Raw genomic sequence first — 16,127 nt, 5'->3', positions numbered from 1 at the left:
ATCCAAATTTGGATTTAAATTTCTTTTATGTTATTATAACCTAAAAGTGCTATGTGAAAGTTTGAAACAGAAAATAGTGGTTTTCATCTTGCCACTTTCTTGGTAAAGAAAACACATTTTTACTCAAATTAATCAAAATAGATTTATTGCGTTTTGGAACCAAACTCTTCATATACACAAAAAGTTTGGGAACATTAAGGTTTTTACATTTTTTTAAAGTAGTCTCTTAATCTCACCAAGGCTGCATTGATTAAAAAATACAGTAAAAACAGTAATACTGTGAAATATTATTACAATTTAAATTAACTGGGTTCTGCTGTAATATATTTTAAAATGTAATTTATTCCTGTGACGCAAAGCTGAATTTTCAGCAGCCATTACTTCAGTCTTCAGTGTCACATGAATTTTGATCAGGAGATTCTGTACTCTTTCAGAAGATACATAATAGTGCCCCCTACTATATAACAATGAGAACATGGAAAGCCAAAAAATTCTGTCAATGGCGGGGAAGCATAGTCTCATAAATGACGGTAATTTCTGTTAATGGCAGGGACAGAGTTCATGAAAAGGGTCAAGAAACCACATATTTGAGATGTTAACAGATATGTTCGTGTTGCACATTATTAAAGCAGATGTTATTCATCACACTGTTATGTGTGCATTTGGCAGACGCTTTTATCCAAAGCCATTTTCAGTGCTTTCAAGGTATAAATCCTTGCCAGAATATGTGTTGGAAATCAAAAATCTGTTATCTTGGTGTTGTTGGCAGCAATTTGAGCTACATGGAACAGTGTTATCATAGTTTTTATTAATATCTTGAAGCTTATATATATATATATATATATACTGTACATATATACATACATATATATATATATATATATATATAGAGAGAGAGAGAGAGAGAGATGTGAAATATAGAAAATATATTTATTAGGGATGCACCGATTGGGAAATTCTGGGCCGATACCGATACCGATGTTTAACATAACAACTTGGCCGATGGCCGATGCCGATGCCGATGTTTTTTTCTTTTTGTTATTTATTCCTTCTTTTGTGCCACTGAAACATACAAGTCTTTCGGCTCTTGATCACACTATCCTAGAATGAGCACAAATTCAATCAGACCAAGCAATTTATGAAACAAAAAAAACCTTTAATGTCACTTTCTGGTTGACAGTTATAACCTTATTTATAAGTTCTTTTTCAGTTGTTTTGAGGAGCAATATGAGAGAGAAATTTGGTAATCATTGTCTGACCCAACAAAAAAAAACATTATAATATTCATTTTATTTTTCGTGTTCGCATTTATGAGGGAAAAAACACGGGTGAATGTTCATATTAAATTTTAAACGCGCACGCGCTCTTCTGCGAGAGAGAGAGAGCCCCGACCGCGCGCGCGCTCTCACTCACTATTCAGAGCGGTCAAGCTTCCCCGTACTTTTTGACAAGCGTCCTTGACAGGGAGGCCAGAGCTTCTTTGCAGCTCAAGTCGGCGGCGGTGTGTACAGTTAACGCTCTATCTGTTGACGGCGCTGAGGGAAAAGCTCCCGCCACTGGAAGAAGCGGTCGCCGCCCATTTGTGTCCTCCTGCGCACCCATCAAAGCCGTGCAGAACGTCTTCAGCACTCGCGGATCGTGCATACTCCGCCGCTTCTTCTGCTACACACCATGGTCGTTCTTTTCTCGAGAAAAGGAGTTTTCTCATAGAAAAATAAATAAATAAATGCGTCATTGTACCCAGCATTTCTGAAAATGCACTTCCGAATGCGTCTCTGTCCCCAGCATATCAAACCAAACTGACGCCCATGTGACATCGGCGAATGTCATTTTTATTTCCCGATGGCCGATGGCAGTTAACGAGGCAAATATCGGCCGTTACCGATGTTCAGCCGATGCATCGGTGCATCCCTAATATTTATATAGAAAAGCACTATATTTTGAAGAATAAGGGCCAATCTCATTTCTCTGTCTTACCCCTTCCCCTACCCCTTTGTCTGCGTCTTGCCCTTGCCCCTCGATACCGAGTGAAGGGGGGTAGGGGGAAGAACGTTTCTCTAAAAAATGAGACACCCCTCGATTACCATTTGCGTCATCTTCCCTTTCTGCTAGCTGGCTGCTACGTCAACAGAGGCGATACGCGTTGACATAAACAAACGAAGATGCCGTCGTCTCGGGTTATGATATCGATTGCCTGGTCTCTCTTTATCTTTGCATGTTTGTGTGCCATCAGTCAAAGACATTGTTTCATTGTATTTAACGGCGGCGCCGGCGACACCATAGCTAAGCAAAACATTAGCAAACGGCAAATAGCGCATAGCTGCTAGCTAGCGGTTAACTAGCGATTCAAAACAAAACCATTACAATTAAAACCGCTTGAACATTTTATTAAAAGTATCATAAGCGAGTGTCATTAAACTGCTGAAAATACTTAGATTTGTGCGACTCACTTCTGGGAAATTCCTACCCCTCTCTTTCAAGTGTGGTCCTCCGCAAACTTCGTTTCAAGGGCTATGTAGCCCTACACCTTGGCCCTAGCCCTTAATCAAAATGAGAATTGGGACACCACTTCCCCTCACATGAACGCGCAAAACCAAGGGGAAGGGGTAAGAGTAAGGGGTAAGACAGAGAAATGAGAAGCAGCCTAAGACATTTTAAAGAATGTTCCAATTGATTTTGTCCATACAATGACAGTTAGTGAGGTCCAAATCAACATTGCTGTGGTGATTGTAAAAGTGTTGAAGATACTGTAAAAGTAATAAGCTTAATTTCATAATTTCAGACCAGCAGTTCTGATGTTTAAGTGCCCCATTACGGTTTTTCGAATATTACCTTTATTGCAGTGTGTAATATAGCTGTTTGTGAATGTAAACATTAACTATTGGCGCTTTTCCACTGCATGGTATGACTCGGCTCAGCACGGCACGGGTTGGTGCAATATGCTTTTCCACTGCAGTTTAGTATTGCTTCAAAGTGTGTGGGATTATAGACTGATCGTTATACTGTAGATGCTGAAAAACTTTTTCATTCCTGGTCGCCCCATCCAGCTCTCACTGGAAACGCGCCTCGGCTACCAACGAGAGGAACGTCTGCACCTCGTCTACTGACCACGAATCAGTTATTAAATTTATTTATTATTTTTTTCAAGTAAGTCATTTAAAAAAATATTGCGGTCGAAAGTGCACGATAAATAAAGTTATTGTCTCCCAAAAGAATTAATCAACACTGAACCACTTAAACAAGTCGTCTGTCGAGTCCCACTGCGCTACGGTTCTACATCACTACACAAAACATTTGCATAATGCCCGCCTATGTTGTACATTGTCCGCCCGCGAACAACTTGACCTGCTCTCAAACACGTGATTTTACTGACAACTGGACAAATCTCAAAGTTCAACAAGGGATTCACAAAATGCTTTCTCTTGAAAGATTGGTCAGTACTCAGTATATTTGGAACAGCTTGCTCCTCAGAATCACAACCTGTAAGTATGAATAATTATTGTCTTGTATACAGGTCTTGTAAGCCTTGCTGGTTAAATCCGACGAGTACTTACAGTATTTACAGGGGGACACGGTTTTCCGCACCAGGTGGAGTTAGGGCACAGCTGCATACAGTAGCAACAGCCTGCTCCACTGGTGGGATACGCACATATCCCTTAGCTGCCCTGCCATCAAGGGTGGTGAGGGAGGAGAAGCCACAGGGATGGTTTCTGGCAGTAAAAGGTGCCGTCCACGTCCCCGTGAGCTCCTCGTGCACTTCCGGGAAGAAAGGCACTGGGGTGAGTTGCTGAGAACCAGCGTGCGCCACCCCGAGATACCAATCATCCAGCCTCGAAGGCTTGGGACATGGTGAAGGATTCCACACGAGCCCAATCCTGTTGTCGGCCCGGGAAAGCATGGCCATCATCTCCGGGTCCGACTCAGGCACCACTGGCACACACGAAGGAGGCAGTGGCGCAGAGTCGTCGTCCACGGAGAGGTCTGACCCACCCTCCAATGCAGCGATCGATATCTGTTCATCGCAGGGAGCACTGAAGGAAACGACTGGAACACACCGCAAGGATGGTCCAGCGCGTTCTGAAGGCGGCTCTGCTGGCTGCGGAGCATGAGAGGGATGAGGGTTCCTAGGGGATTGGTTCCATGAAGGAAGCGCGCTCACCATGATCCTCATGTCTCCCGTGTCAGTGCCTGAAGCAACCCTCTGAGGAGGGATAGATCGAGGCGCAGGCACAAGGACTCCTCCCCTTTGCAGGAACGAGTCTCGACTGCAGCTTCGAGATGGTCATCTTTCCACATTGGGTACATGACTCATGCACGAAAGCTGCCTCAGCGTGTTCGAGGCCCAGACACACGAGGCAGTGATCGTGACCATCGTGATCCCAGCTAAGGACTGCATCCAGAAACACACAGATAGAATGTCATCTTTATAAAGACGCATTCTATCTGTGTAAGCTCTTTTAGGGACTGCTCTCGCTAGTGCTGAAGCATGCAGGGGAGCGGTCACTTCGAACACAGACATGAATGTGCACTTGTCTGCGTGCTGTCTCTTTCCTCGCTGGTCTTACCAGCCATGAAAACGGCCTTTGAGTGCTCTCAAGTGCACCTTACCAGCTGTTAGAATAGCTTTTGTTTGCTCAGAACAACAAAAACAAAAAGGAAAGAAAGAGAGAGAAAAAAGACCACTCGCGCTGCTGTGCTGTGTCACCCGCACCAGTGTGAAGAGGTACGAAAAAGAAAGCTCGCTTAGGTTTCCCAATCTTCTTCTGAAGAGTTGTAGAAAGCATCAAAGTGCTTGGCTCCGAAGCAAAAGACTGAAGTGCAATCGCACCTGCTGTTCATAATATACCCGCGCTGCGTGGATGAGCAGCAGATGCAAATGATTGCATGCCAATGTGCATTGGCTCGTTTAGTTTCAGTCAAAGTAGATTGGCCTCTCTAGCGAGATTCCTATCCGCCAGTCACGGCGTACGTCGAGAGAACTCACGTTATTACTGTCTTACTGAAATAGTTCTGCTAAGCAGCTGTGGGCCACTATTACCTAAAACTGTGTCTATTAATGCATGTCTTTCATTCTTACTACTTTGAGTAAAGATCAAGGATGGAGCAAGATTTTCTTTGTAAATTTTAATGTTACATCAGTCATTCACGTTAGTGTTCGGCTAACGTATATACCGTTATTAATAGTTAATAAAGTTCCAGCACGTGCACCGCAATAAATTAGAAATATACACACCAGTTTGTTGATGGACATTCACTTGTTAATGCTGATGCTGATGGTGAGGAAATACAGTTGAAACATCTCATAATGGAGGTTCGGGTTGAAAATCAACGTCATCGTTACTGTCTTTACAGTGTGTACAATCGCTGAGGACTTGGTAAACCAATTGTAACAGACTGGGCCATCTGGCCAATCAGAGCAGAGTAGGCTCTCAGAAAGGGGGGATTTAGAGAGACTGATTCATCCGACGAGTCGTTTGAGAATCATTGAAAAATGTGGTGATGTGCAATGTATATTATGAGAAAATTAAAGTGTTTCTTGATCTTTGATGCATGCAAACCTGTTGTAGGAGACCTCCAAAACAAAATTCGGAACCTTTAAAATAGCATAATAGGGGCACTTTAAAATGTTAATATGTTAGAATGTATAAGTTATAATATTATGCTGTTGTTGTGATCTGTTGTGCTTTAAACTGCATTAAGCTGCTCTCTTTTGACCACCAGGAGGCAGCACTGCAGTGGAAATGCTCACTGTGACTTCACAAAGACATACTGTGGACTCAGACATGAATGAATGTGTTATTCTCTTACTGGACACCCCGTGATGAGATCACTGGCTCGCAGATCTGCTCCGTGCCGCTGGGCGTGTTTTAGGATGGAGAGGGCGGAGTCTGAAGTGGGATTAAGACCGCCCAGTTCCTCTAGTGTCTGGCAGTACTGCTCCAGTCTCTGAATGGGAGTGGAGAGACACTGAGGAAATGGAGGAGCAGGAACAAGAGAGGAAGACAGCTTTGACTGGAGAGAGAGAGAGAGAGAGAGAGAGAGAGAGAGAGAGAGAGAGAGAGAGAGAGAGAGAGAGAGAGAGAGAGAGAGAGAGAGAGAGAGAGAGAGAGAGAGAGAGAGAGAGAGAGAGAGAGAGAGAGAGAGAGAGAGAGAGAGATCCGGCTGATTAATTTAACAATGTTTTATTTTTATGGCACAGACATCAAAAACACTTTTGCCACTCTGTGGGCAAAGACAGTAGTGCAACATGAACTATTCTACAGTATGTTGAGCCAAGTATGGATAGGTCAGACTTATGATGTTCGACTAGTCACCCAGTACATTAAGCAGTATGCTTTAACAATATTTCAAAATATAATAGAAGTAATTATGAAATTACATGTGCTTAAGTCCTACTTAAGTGGGTCAAAAAGCACTCTAAAGTTCAGCTAACTGCATTTAATATAAATTGGACTATAAAAAGGTTTCATTTAATTGCAATTAACATGCATTTAAGTGCCTGAAAACATTACATTCAGTTCACACTTAAGTATATATTCTTTTAAAGTAAGTTTTCCCATAAGTACTCTTTTTTATAAAGAGATAAGTATGTATGATAAAGTGTACTTCTGTTTCACAAGGGCAGGGCATAAACTGGCATCCCATTACTTTTTTAAAGCACTAGAGGTACAAATATCATGTTTTTGTAGGAAAAAAAAAAAAGCACAAAAAGAAGGTATTGTAGAAAACATTCAGGCCTTATTTTATATTATATTGGTGGAACGTGCCATTTGGACTAAACCTCTGCTGCATGTCTTGGCATATTAATCAATTAAAGTATGTTATATCGTTGTTGGTTTCTCACCCTGAAGAAGTCAGCAGCCTGACTGATGAGCAGAGCATCCGGCTCAGGTCTCATACGGATGTAGTGGGAATATAGAAAGAACTGATCCTTCTGTAGAGCAGAAAGAGTGTCCAGCATGAGAGTCAAAGTCTTCATATGAATACCAACATTTCATTATTCATAACATTTATGTGACTATCTCAGAGGAGAGTTAACCTTGTATTGGGGTGTTTCTTCAACTTCTATTGCCCAGGGTCTGTTTTTCTTTTTTTCTCTTTTAAATTAAACTTCTTGTTATATGGAGGCCACATTAAAACTTTATTTATTTATTAAAATTATTTTGACACTACCTTTATGTTGTTGTTTTTTACTTAAAAGTTTGGACCTCATTGCCTGTTTGTAATGTCCTGTTTAGTTCTGTTCTCTTACGAGAGGTTCTCTCGTATTGCGTAGTTAGCTTACGCTACGGGAAAGCCTTTCTTTCTCGAGATACTGAAGCCAAAAATTATCCTTAATTTTTATAATCTTGTCAACGCAGTGCGGCAGCCTGCAGACCTAGGGCAAGCTAACTAGCGTGCCCATTGGCTGCCCTGCGGCAACTGCAGCAGCCTACCCCTGAGCCCTTGGCGTGACGTCACGACCAATGAGCGCGCTTGGCGCGCTTAATGCGTCACAGCCCGCGAAAAGGGGTGTGGCTTAGCGTATATAAACAGGGCTCGGAGGCTGCTTCTCTGATTTCTGTCTTTTCAGCGAAGCTCTTCGCATCGCTGCTCTCTGAGGAAGCCGCCGTCGAAACAAGCGACCAGCACGCCGAGGATCTCAGCCTGAGGACGCCGGCCGCCTTCGCCGCCTTCAGCTTTCCCTGCCTGCTTCGCTATCCGGCGATCATATCCTTTACTGCTCTGTTTTGTATGTGTTTGTGTGTTCGCCCCGCGACACACTTTTGCATCTAAAAGAGCGCGAGGCGTTGTTGCAAATGCCTCGCTCATCCTGTGGCTCGTGCAGAGCCCCGCTCAGCGATGGAGACCGCCACGTGGTTTGCGCTCTCTGCCTGGGCTTCGACCACGCAGCCCGCGCCCTCTCCTCGGGCGGCTGCGAACAGTGTGAGGACTTGCCGATGTCGACCCTGCGGGCTCGACTCGCCATGTTTGACGATCCTCCACCTTCCCCGGCTGCCTCTTCAGGGCCGCGTAAGAAGAAACGCCGCTCTCAAAGGCCTCCAGAGCCGGTGGTTATAGCTGAGCGCTCGCCGGAGCCCCTCCCGCGAGCCTCGCTTTCTCCTTCTCCCCCGCCCTTCACCGACGCGCAGCGGCCGGCTACTGCCCGCACTGCCGTCGCCTCAGGGGATGAAGCAGATGACGCCGCTGACAGCTGCTCTCTGCTTGCTTCGGACAGCGAGGAGTGGTCGGGCTCTCACCGCTCCGCCTCCTCGACTCCTGAGTCTGGCAGGTCCCGCTCCAGTGTCGACGCGGAGCTTATCCGCCTCCTCACCAAAGCGGTCGACCGACTGGGGTTGGACTGGTCCCCACCCAAGGAGCCCGCGCCTAACCGACTCGACGGGTGTTTTCTGCCTAGCCGCCGCCAAGCGCCAGCCTCTAGGTCAGCACCCTTCCTGCGCAGCGCGACGGACCTTTCGCTCCGTGCTACTAAGACCGCTGCACAAGCCATCGGCAGATCTATGGCCGCGCTCACCGTCATCGACAGACACTTAGGGTTGACGCTGGCGGATATGAGTGAGTCAGAACGCGCTGTCTTCCTCAACGCCCCGCTCTCGCCCACCGGCCTCTTCGGCCCTGCGGTCAGCGGGATTGTGGACCGCTTCTCTGAAGTGCAGAAGGCGTCGCAGGCTATGAATCTCTTCCTGCCTCGCCGCTCGAGCCCAGCCGCAGGCCGCTCTCAAGCTCAGCCTCCTGCGCGCAGCTCCACACAGCGCTCGTCTCGGCCACCAACCACTTCGCAGCGACGCCAGGGCGGCCGCCCTAGGTCGCGCTCGACCAGCCGTCACAGACCGCCGCCCCCCCGGGGTCCGCGTCCCAAGATAACGCTGAAGTCTGAGCCCGCGAAGTCCTCCTAGCACCCGCAGGGAGGAAGAGATGGCTGAGTCCCGCTGCGGCCGGACCGCCATCAAAACGCCCAGCTCTGTCAGTCCCCTCAGTGCAGGCTACTGCAGCAGCTTACACCGCAGCCAACGAGCCAGTAATACCACTCGCTCGCCTGCACACAAACGCCGTTTTTACGGCGGCCCAAATAAATCTCAGAAAGAGTGTAAATTCGGGCTTTCCGGCTCCGGCCGAAGGTGTTGTAAGTGTAGAAAATGTGCCCACTCCCACGTGCTCACTGCTTCACACAAACACGATCCCCATGGTAACGCGTTCAGAGCGCTCTCTCATAAAGCGGTCACACGCCGCTCGAGTAATAAGTGTAGTAAATGTGCCCACAACTCTGTGCTCACATCTACCTGTAACTCGCTCTGCCACTTGGTTACCCCGGGCAACAGCGGCTCAAGCCGAGGGTGTTATAAGTGTAGAAAATGTGCCCACTCCCATGTGCTCACTGCTTCACACAAACAGGGTCCCCATGGTAACGCGTACAGAGCGCTCTCTCATAAAGCGGTCGCAAGCCGCTCGAGTATTAAATGTAGGAAATGTGCCCACAACCTTGTGCTCACACCTACCCGCTGCTCGCTCTGCCAGCCAGTTACCTTGGGTCACGGATCCTCTAAAGCTCCCAAACACTGGCCGTGTCATAAGTGTAAACCCTGCGCCCGCTCACGAGCACGCGCACTCACTTGTAGACATGATAATCCCCACGCCTCTCTCGCGCCTGGGTTGTTTGACAGCAAATCACGCTCCATCCGATGGGACCGAGCTACTGAACGCTGTACAGTCGGCCAATACTGTTTACCAGCCCCCGTGTTCGAGCACCAGCGGCGCGCGCGCCGCGCCTTTCTCTCTGATACAGGCTCCCCATCCCGCGCAGCGCGGCGATCTGAGCCCAGAGACCATTCGACCCCTAGCTATGCATGCGGAAGCATGGGAAGCGATTCAGGGCGCGTCAGAATGGGTGCTGAAAACTATAAAACACGGCTATTCGCTTCAATTCGCTCGTCGCCCTCCGCGCTATACAGCACAGACGGAGACGAGAGTGAGTTCAGAAGCGGCGCACTTGCTTCAAGCAGAAATAGTGAAGCTGCTGCGCAAAGGGGCTATAGAACAGGTTCATCCTTCTTTGAGCGAGTCGGGCTTTTACAGCCGCTACTTCCTCGTGCCCAAGAAGGACGGAGCGTTCAGACCTATTTTAGATCTGAGACATCTGAACAAAGCCCTCATGAGACGGCCGTTCAAAATGATCACAACCAGAAAAATCCTCGCGCAGATTCGCCCAGGAGACTGGTTTATCTCTCTCGATCTAAAAGACGCATACTTTCAGATCCAGATAACTCCCCGTCACAGGCCATTCTTGAGATTCGCCTTCGAGGGTCGAGTATATCAGTACACAGTCCTGCCGTTCGGCCTGTCTTTGGCACCCCGTACATTTACGAAATGCATGGACACGGCCCTCGCTCCCCTGAGGAAACAGGGAATGCGAATACTGAATTATCTGGACGATTGGCTTATTCTAGCGCAGTCAGAGACGGAACTTGTGTCTCACAGAACAGCGCTTCTCAGCCATCTGGAGGAGCTGGGCCTCTCGGTCAACTGGACCAAGAGCTCGCTATCACCCCGTCAGTCAATTTCCTTTCTTGGAATAGAACTGGACTCGGTGGCTATGACGGCCAGACTGTCGGAGCAGCGCGCGCGCCGCATCCGCCTTCTCGCCGCATCCCTCCAAATAGGCAGCCGGGTTCCGCTGAGGACATTCCAGCGTATCCTGGGGCATATGGCCTCAGCTGCAGCAGTGCTCCAGCTGGGTTTACTGCGCATGCGCCCGCTCCAACGCTGGCTGAAAATGCGCGTGCCCCACCGAGCCTGGGCGGCCGGCGGCTTGCGAGTCAGAGTGAATCAGGGATGCATTTCAGCCCTGCAGCCCTGGCTGGCAGCCGAATGGTATCACACAGGAGTGACTATGGGAGTGATTTCACACCGGAAAGTTGTCTCGACAGACGCTTCCAACCTAGGTTGGGGAGCGCTCTTCGAAGGCAGACCGGTCTATGGCCGCTGGTCAGACCAGGAGAATCTCCTACACATAAACTGTCTAGAGATGCTCGCGGTCGAGAAAGCGCTCAAACACTTCCTCCCATTCCTCCACGGTCACCATGTTCTAGTCCGTACGGACAATACATCGGTAGTGGCCTACGTGAATCACCAGGGCGGTGTCAGATCAAAGATGCTCTGCACCCTGGCGGAACGCCTCCTCGTGTGGGCTCAGCACTCTCTGCGCTCGCTGAGAGCCGCGCATGTGCCTGGCCACCTGAACGAGGGCCCCGACAGACTGTCCAGGGACAACGTTCCCCCTGGGGAGTGGTCTCTACACCCCCAAACAGTCCAGTCACTGTGGCGACGGTTCGGCAGAGCGAAAGTCGACCTTTTTGCGTCAAAAGACAACGCTCACTGCCCAGAGTTCTTCTCGAAGAACGAGGATGCGCTGGCCCAGATCTGGCCCAGCGGCCCGTTGTACGCTTTTCCCCCGGTCTCTCTGCTGCCTCAGGTCATCGAGAGAATCAGGGAAGCGCGCCACTCAGTGCTCCTCATAGCCCCATGCTGGGAGAACCAAGCTTGGTTCCCGGATCTAATACAGCTGGCAGACTCAGCCCCCTGGCCGATACCGGTGAGGAGAGACCTCCTCTCTCAAGCACGCGGATCGATATGGCATCCCCATCCAGAGCGCTGGTCTCTGCATGCGTGGAGCCTCAACGATTACACGCTAATCTGCCAGACGGGGTCATGAACACGATCATACAATCTAGAGCCCCCTCTACGAGGCGGCTCTACATGTCGAAATGGTCAGTGTTTAACACATGGTGCACTGCTAAGGGGCTCGATCCACAGACATGTGGGGTATCGCGAGTACTGTGTTTCCTTCAAGAGCTACTGGACGCGGGCAGGTCCCCCTCCACGCTCAAAGTCTATGTTGCGGCCATTTCAGCGCTCTCGGTTTCTGAGCAGGGCCGCGCATTAGGAAGGAACGAGCTCGTCATCCGCTTCCTTAGGGGAGCCAGGAGGATGAACCCCCCGCGACCCCCCTCGGTTCCTATGTGGGATCTCTCTCTGGTCTTGGAGGCCCTGAGAGCGCATCCCTTCGAACCCTTGGAAACTGTGGATATGAAATACCTCACGCTCAAAACCGTTTTTCTGATAGCACTGTCGTCAGTCAAACGAGTGGGAGACCTTCACGCGTTATCTGTTAACGCCGCGTGCCTCGAGTTCGGACCTAGTGACTCCAAAGTCATTCTCAGACCGAGGCATGGGTACGTTCCAAAAATTTTGGGCACTCCCTTCAGAGCACAGGTCATTTCCCTCTCAGCCCTGCCGACGCACGGCAGCGAGGCCGATAGTAATCTCCTCTGCCCGGTCAGGGCGTTGAGAAACTACATTTCACGGTCCGCCGCTTTCAGGCGCTCGGATCAGCTCTTTGTTTCGTTTGGTGGGCGCACCAAGGGTCTCGCCGCCTCGAAACACAGCCTGTCCAGATGGATAGTGGACGCTATTGCTGCTGCTTATGCGTCTAAAGACCTGCAGTGCCCATTGGGCGTTCGAGCTCATTCCACTAGAGGCATGGCCTCGTCGTGGGCATGGTCCAGCGGGATTCCCATTCATGACATTTGTGCAGCGGCAGGCTGGGCCTCCCCCTCCACGTTTGTTAGGTTTTACAACCTGGATGTTCCCGCCTTGCAGGCGAAAGTCTTATCAGTCTAAGTCTCGCGTATGCCAGCCCACTATCTGTGCGCGGGCTACGTTGTGTGATTTAGCTCTACTGGTTGAGCTGCACTATACAGGGAATTGGCAGTTAGGACCGGCCGTGCCGCTCCTAACCCCCTAGTGTGTGCTTATGTACGGCGCTAGCCCTCTTCGGGCTGCCCGGCTCTCCGCTATCACGTTCCCCGGGCTCTCCCTGGGACTCATTCAGTGGATGCTGGGCGCGCACGGCGTTGACAAGGGCGTTCCCGTAGCGTAAGCTAACTACGCAATACGAGAGAACCTCTCGTAAGAGAACGTTTCGGTTACTCACGTAACCTCTGTTCTCTCTAGAAGAGGGAACGAGTATTGCGTAGCCCGCCGTGCTCGCGCCACGAGCTCATTTCGCTTCATGCGACAGAAACCAGAGAAGCAGCCTCCGAGCCCTGTTTATATACGCTAAGCCACACCCCTTTTCGCGGGCTGTGACGCATTAAGCGCGCCAAGCGCGCTCATTGGTCGTGACGTCACGCCAAGGGCTCAGCGGTAGGCTGCTGCAGTTGCCGCAGGGCAGCCAATGGGCACGCTAGTTAGCTTGCCCTAGGTCTGCAGGCTGCCGCACTGCGTTGACAAGATTATAAAAATTAAGGATAATTTTTGGCTTCAGTATCTCGAGAAAGAAAGGCTTTCCCGTAGCGTAAGCTAACTACGCAATACTCGTTCCCTCTTCTAGAGAGAACAGAGGTTACGTGAGTAACCGAAACGTTTTATTGTCATGGTGTTTTGGTTTTCCTGTTTGCCTGCCTGTGTTCCCTTCCATAGTTCCGAATTAACTGCGCACCTGTTTCTGTTCAGTTCATTAACACTCCATCTGTATTTAAATGCCCCCTGAAATCAAAATTAATTTTTTTTAGCTTTTAGTTTTTATGAATAAGCTAAATAAAATTCCCATTTAGGAGATATAAGCATTCAAAACGTACAGTCTCTCACTTCCGCTAAAATGGATCATGGATTTTTATGACATCATTGCAGACTTCAACTTCTCATCACAGAATATAATGCGTCCCAACTCCCGCCCCCTATGCTATAAATACCATCTGACCAAAGCGACCGTTGGCAAGTCACAGAGCAATATGGGTTGGAGATGTGTGTCCGGTTGCTAAAAACGGTCAAGTAATATTCCGTTTTTCCAACTGTACGTTGGTTAAGAATGAAATGGCTAGAATTTATTCACACCTCTATTATTGAATTCAGCTTATCATCAGTGCTCGGATTGGCTTCAATGGTGCTGTCAAGTACGACTTGCAGTCTGTGAGGTAAACTAAATGCTATTGGCTATTTGTAAAGGGGGAGGAGCCATTCAATATGTCCCGCCTTAGCTTCATTTTACGTCAACTTCAAATTACGTCAATGCATCATAAAAAGCTGAGCGTTCCAAGGCACTTCAGTGGGCCTTTAGTTCCTCAGTTTCCTCAGTTCATTGCTCCATGTCGTCTTTGTATTACTTGATTGTTTTGCCAAATTATGCAAGTCTTAAAAAAATGTAATGCTATGTATCAGGATGTGCTACCAATGCAATACTAAGATTAAGGTGAGGGTGTAGGCTAGGGATAGTGGTTTAGTGATTAGAACACAGTTTGCACTGATTAACATGACCAATGAAATCTTTAGAATCAGCTGTGGATGGGGTTTGCGCTTAACTGATTTGGGAAAAAACTTTCTATACGTTCTATATAGTATGAATGTGTGTAGTATGATGTAGTATGTAATCCAGACATATTCCATTCACCCTGTTGTCACTATCATATGTGACCTACCAGCAGTTGCATCGCTTTTCTGTCAATTACAAATCCTCTCCCGTGGCCTCATGGAATAGTAAAGTGTCTATCGTATGCACAATTCAGAATCCTGCCGCAAGTAGTAAGTAATCCGGGTAATTTAATACTACTTACTAATTTAGTACATACTACTCTTGTCACATTTTGTTTTTCCCCATCTATATAGTAGGAAAGTATGCGATTTTAGATACAGACGCTGTACACACTAATATAAGTTGTTACTCACATATTTACTAAAACAATCGGTCTGCTGTAGTGTCTGGGAGAGAGCGCCCTCCATGGCTGGGAGCAGTAACTGCGAATGGAAGGCAGAGAGGCTCTTCCAGTTACTGAAGAGTGACTCTGTCTTCCCTCTCAGTGTAGATGGGACATCTGAAGACTCTAAAAGGGGCAAGTAGTTTTCCTCCACACCTTTAAGAACAGCGACATACTGTCTCTCTGTGCTGACCAGCCGACACCACTGTAAATAGAGCTTGCTGTGATAGAGAGAGATAAAAAGTGAGGAAAAGATGTCATTAAAAGAATAGCTTACCCACAAAAATGGTTTAAAAGAAATTTCTTCTTGAAAATCTATTATGAAAACTGATCTGGGAATGCCTTATTTGTCATTGATCTTATCCCCCTGTCGTTTTAAAAATATGGGTACTCCCTTTGTGTTGCAGTCAAATTGACAATTAGTTTCCATGCAGTTTGCCAAAAATTTACACTATTAAATGTTTAGTTTTAGTTTAGTTTAGTTCCTTTATTGTCCACAAGTGGCTTCGCTATACACCACACAAAAGGACACCAACACAACATAATATACATAAAAATATATGTACATATACAATCTATGCATACAAATCCACCCCTACTCATATTCATATCTTAACATTTACACTAAAGATCAATGTAAAAAAGAAAAACCTCGATTGCAGCTTGTCAGAGATGAAAAATAAAATGTGGAAACTTCATAATTTCCATCTATTTCTATATTGTACTGGGTGTAATTTGCCTCTGCCTTTTTATGTCTGGTTCTCAACCTTTGAGAGGGTAAAATGGGTTTCTCACACCAAAAGTATCCTTTCCAATTTTCTTTTTCTGTGAAACTTATATAGATAAAGAAACGGCAAATTTTCTAAGGATGATTCAGAAGACAAGTCACAATTACAAGTAAACTTTGAGTCTTAAAATTCATAATTTCTCATGTATTTCATATTTTAGTGTTTGACGAGTTACAATAAAGTTTTTTTGGTTTATTCGGGGTTATTTTGACTCCATGTAACCAAGATTTATATAGCCTTTCCAAAACACATCTATGTGTCAAGACTTTGCATGCACATTCATGACCCTAAATGACAAAATCACAAAAATAAAAAATTCAAAAAGAAATAACTAGTTTAAACAGTGTTTCAATCAGTCTGAAAAATCAAGCGCAATAGGAGAGTACATTATTTAGGACGTTACCATGATGTCTGGTGAGGTCTGTGGCCTTAGGGGCAATAACACAAAATAATAACACAAAGTGAAGGCATTAAACTGACAGCCCTGGAATTAAGATGTTATTTAGCTCCTTAAGGAAAATTCTGACAAAGTAGTTTGGTCAGGTGAATTTTGAAGATAAACTCATAAAGTGGTGGTCAGAATTAATGG

The 16,127-nt window shown here is 47.2% G+C and overlaps 1 protein-coding gene across 2 annotated transcripts in view; it reads right to left on the bottom strand.

Moving 5' to 3' along the window:
• arhgef40 (Rho guanine nucleotide exchange factor (GEF) 40) overlaps positions 1–16,127 on the bottom strand; it is a 49,296-nt gene that overhangs the window by 18,149 nt on the left and 15,020 nt on the right. For both annotated transcript variants that reach the window (XM_081359358.1, XM_081359359.1), the window contains exons 15-17: positions 14,722–14,971; positions 6,845–6,934; positions 5,809–6,012 (exon numbers count right to left, since the gene is read on the bottom strand). In XM_081359358.1, coding sequence (XP_081215484.1) covers positions 5,809–6,012; positions 6,845–6,934; positions 14,722–14,971 — 544 coding nt within the window. The remainder of the gene's footprint in view (positions 1–5,808; positions 6,013–6,844; positions 6,935–14,721; positions 14,972–16,127) is intronic.

The sequence above is a fragment of the Scardinius erythrophthalmus genome (genome assembly GCF_964197995.2).
Source record: "Scardinius erythrophthalmus genome assembly, chromosome: 2".
Lineage (NCBI taxonomy): Eukaryota > Metazoa > Chordata > Actinopteri > Cypriniformes > Leuciscidae > Scardinius > Scardinius erythrophthalmus.
Note: the sequence above shows the minus strand (reverse complement) of the source record. Positions and strands in the feature narration are given on the sequence as shown.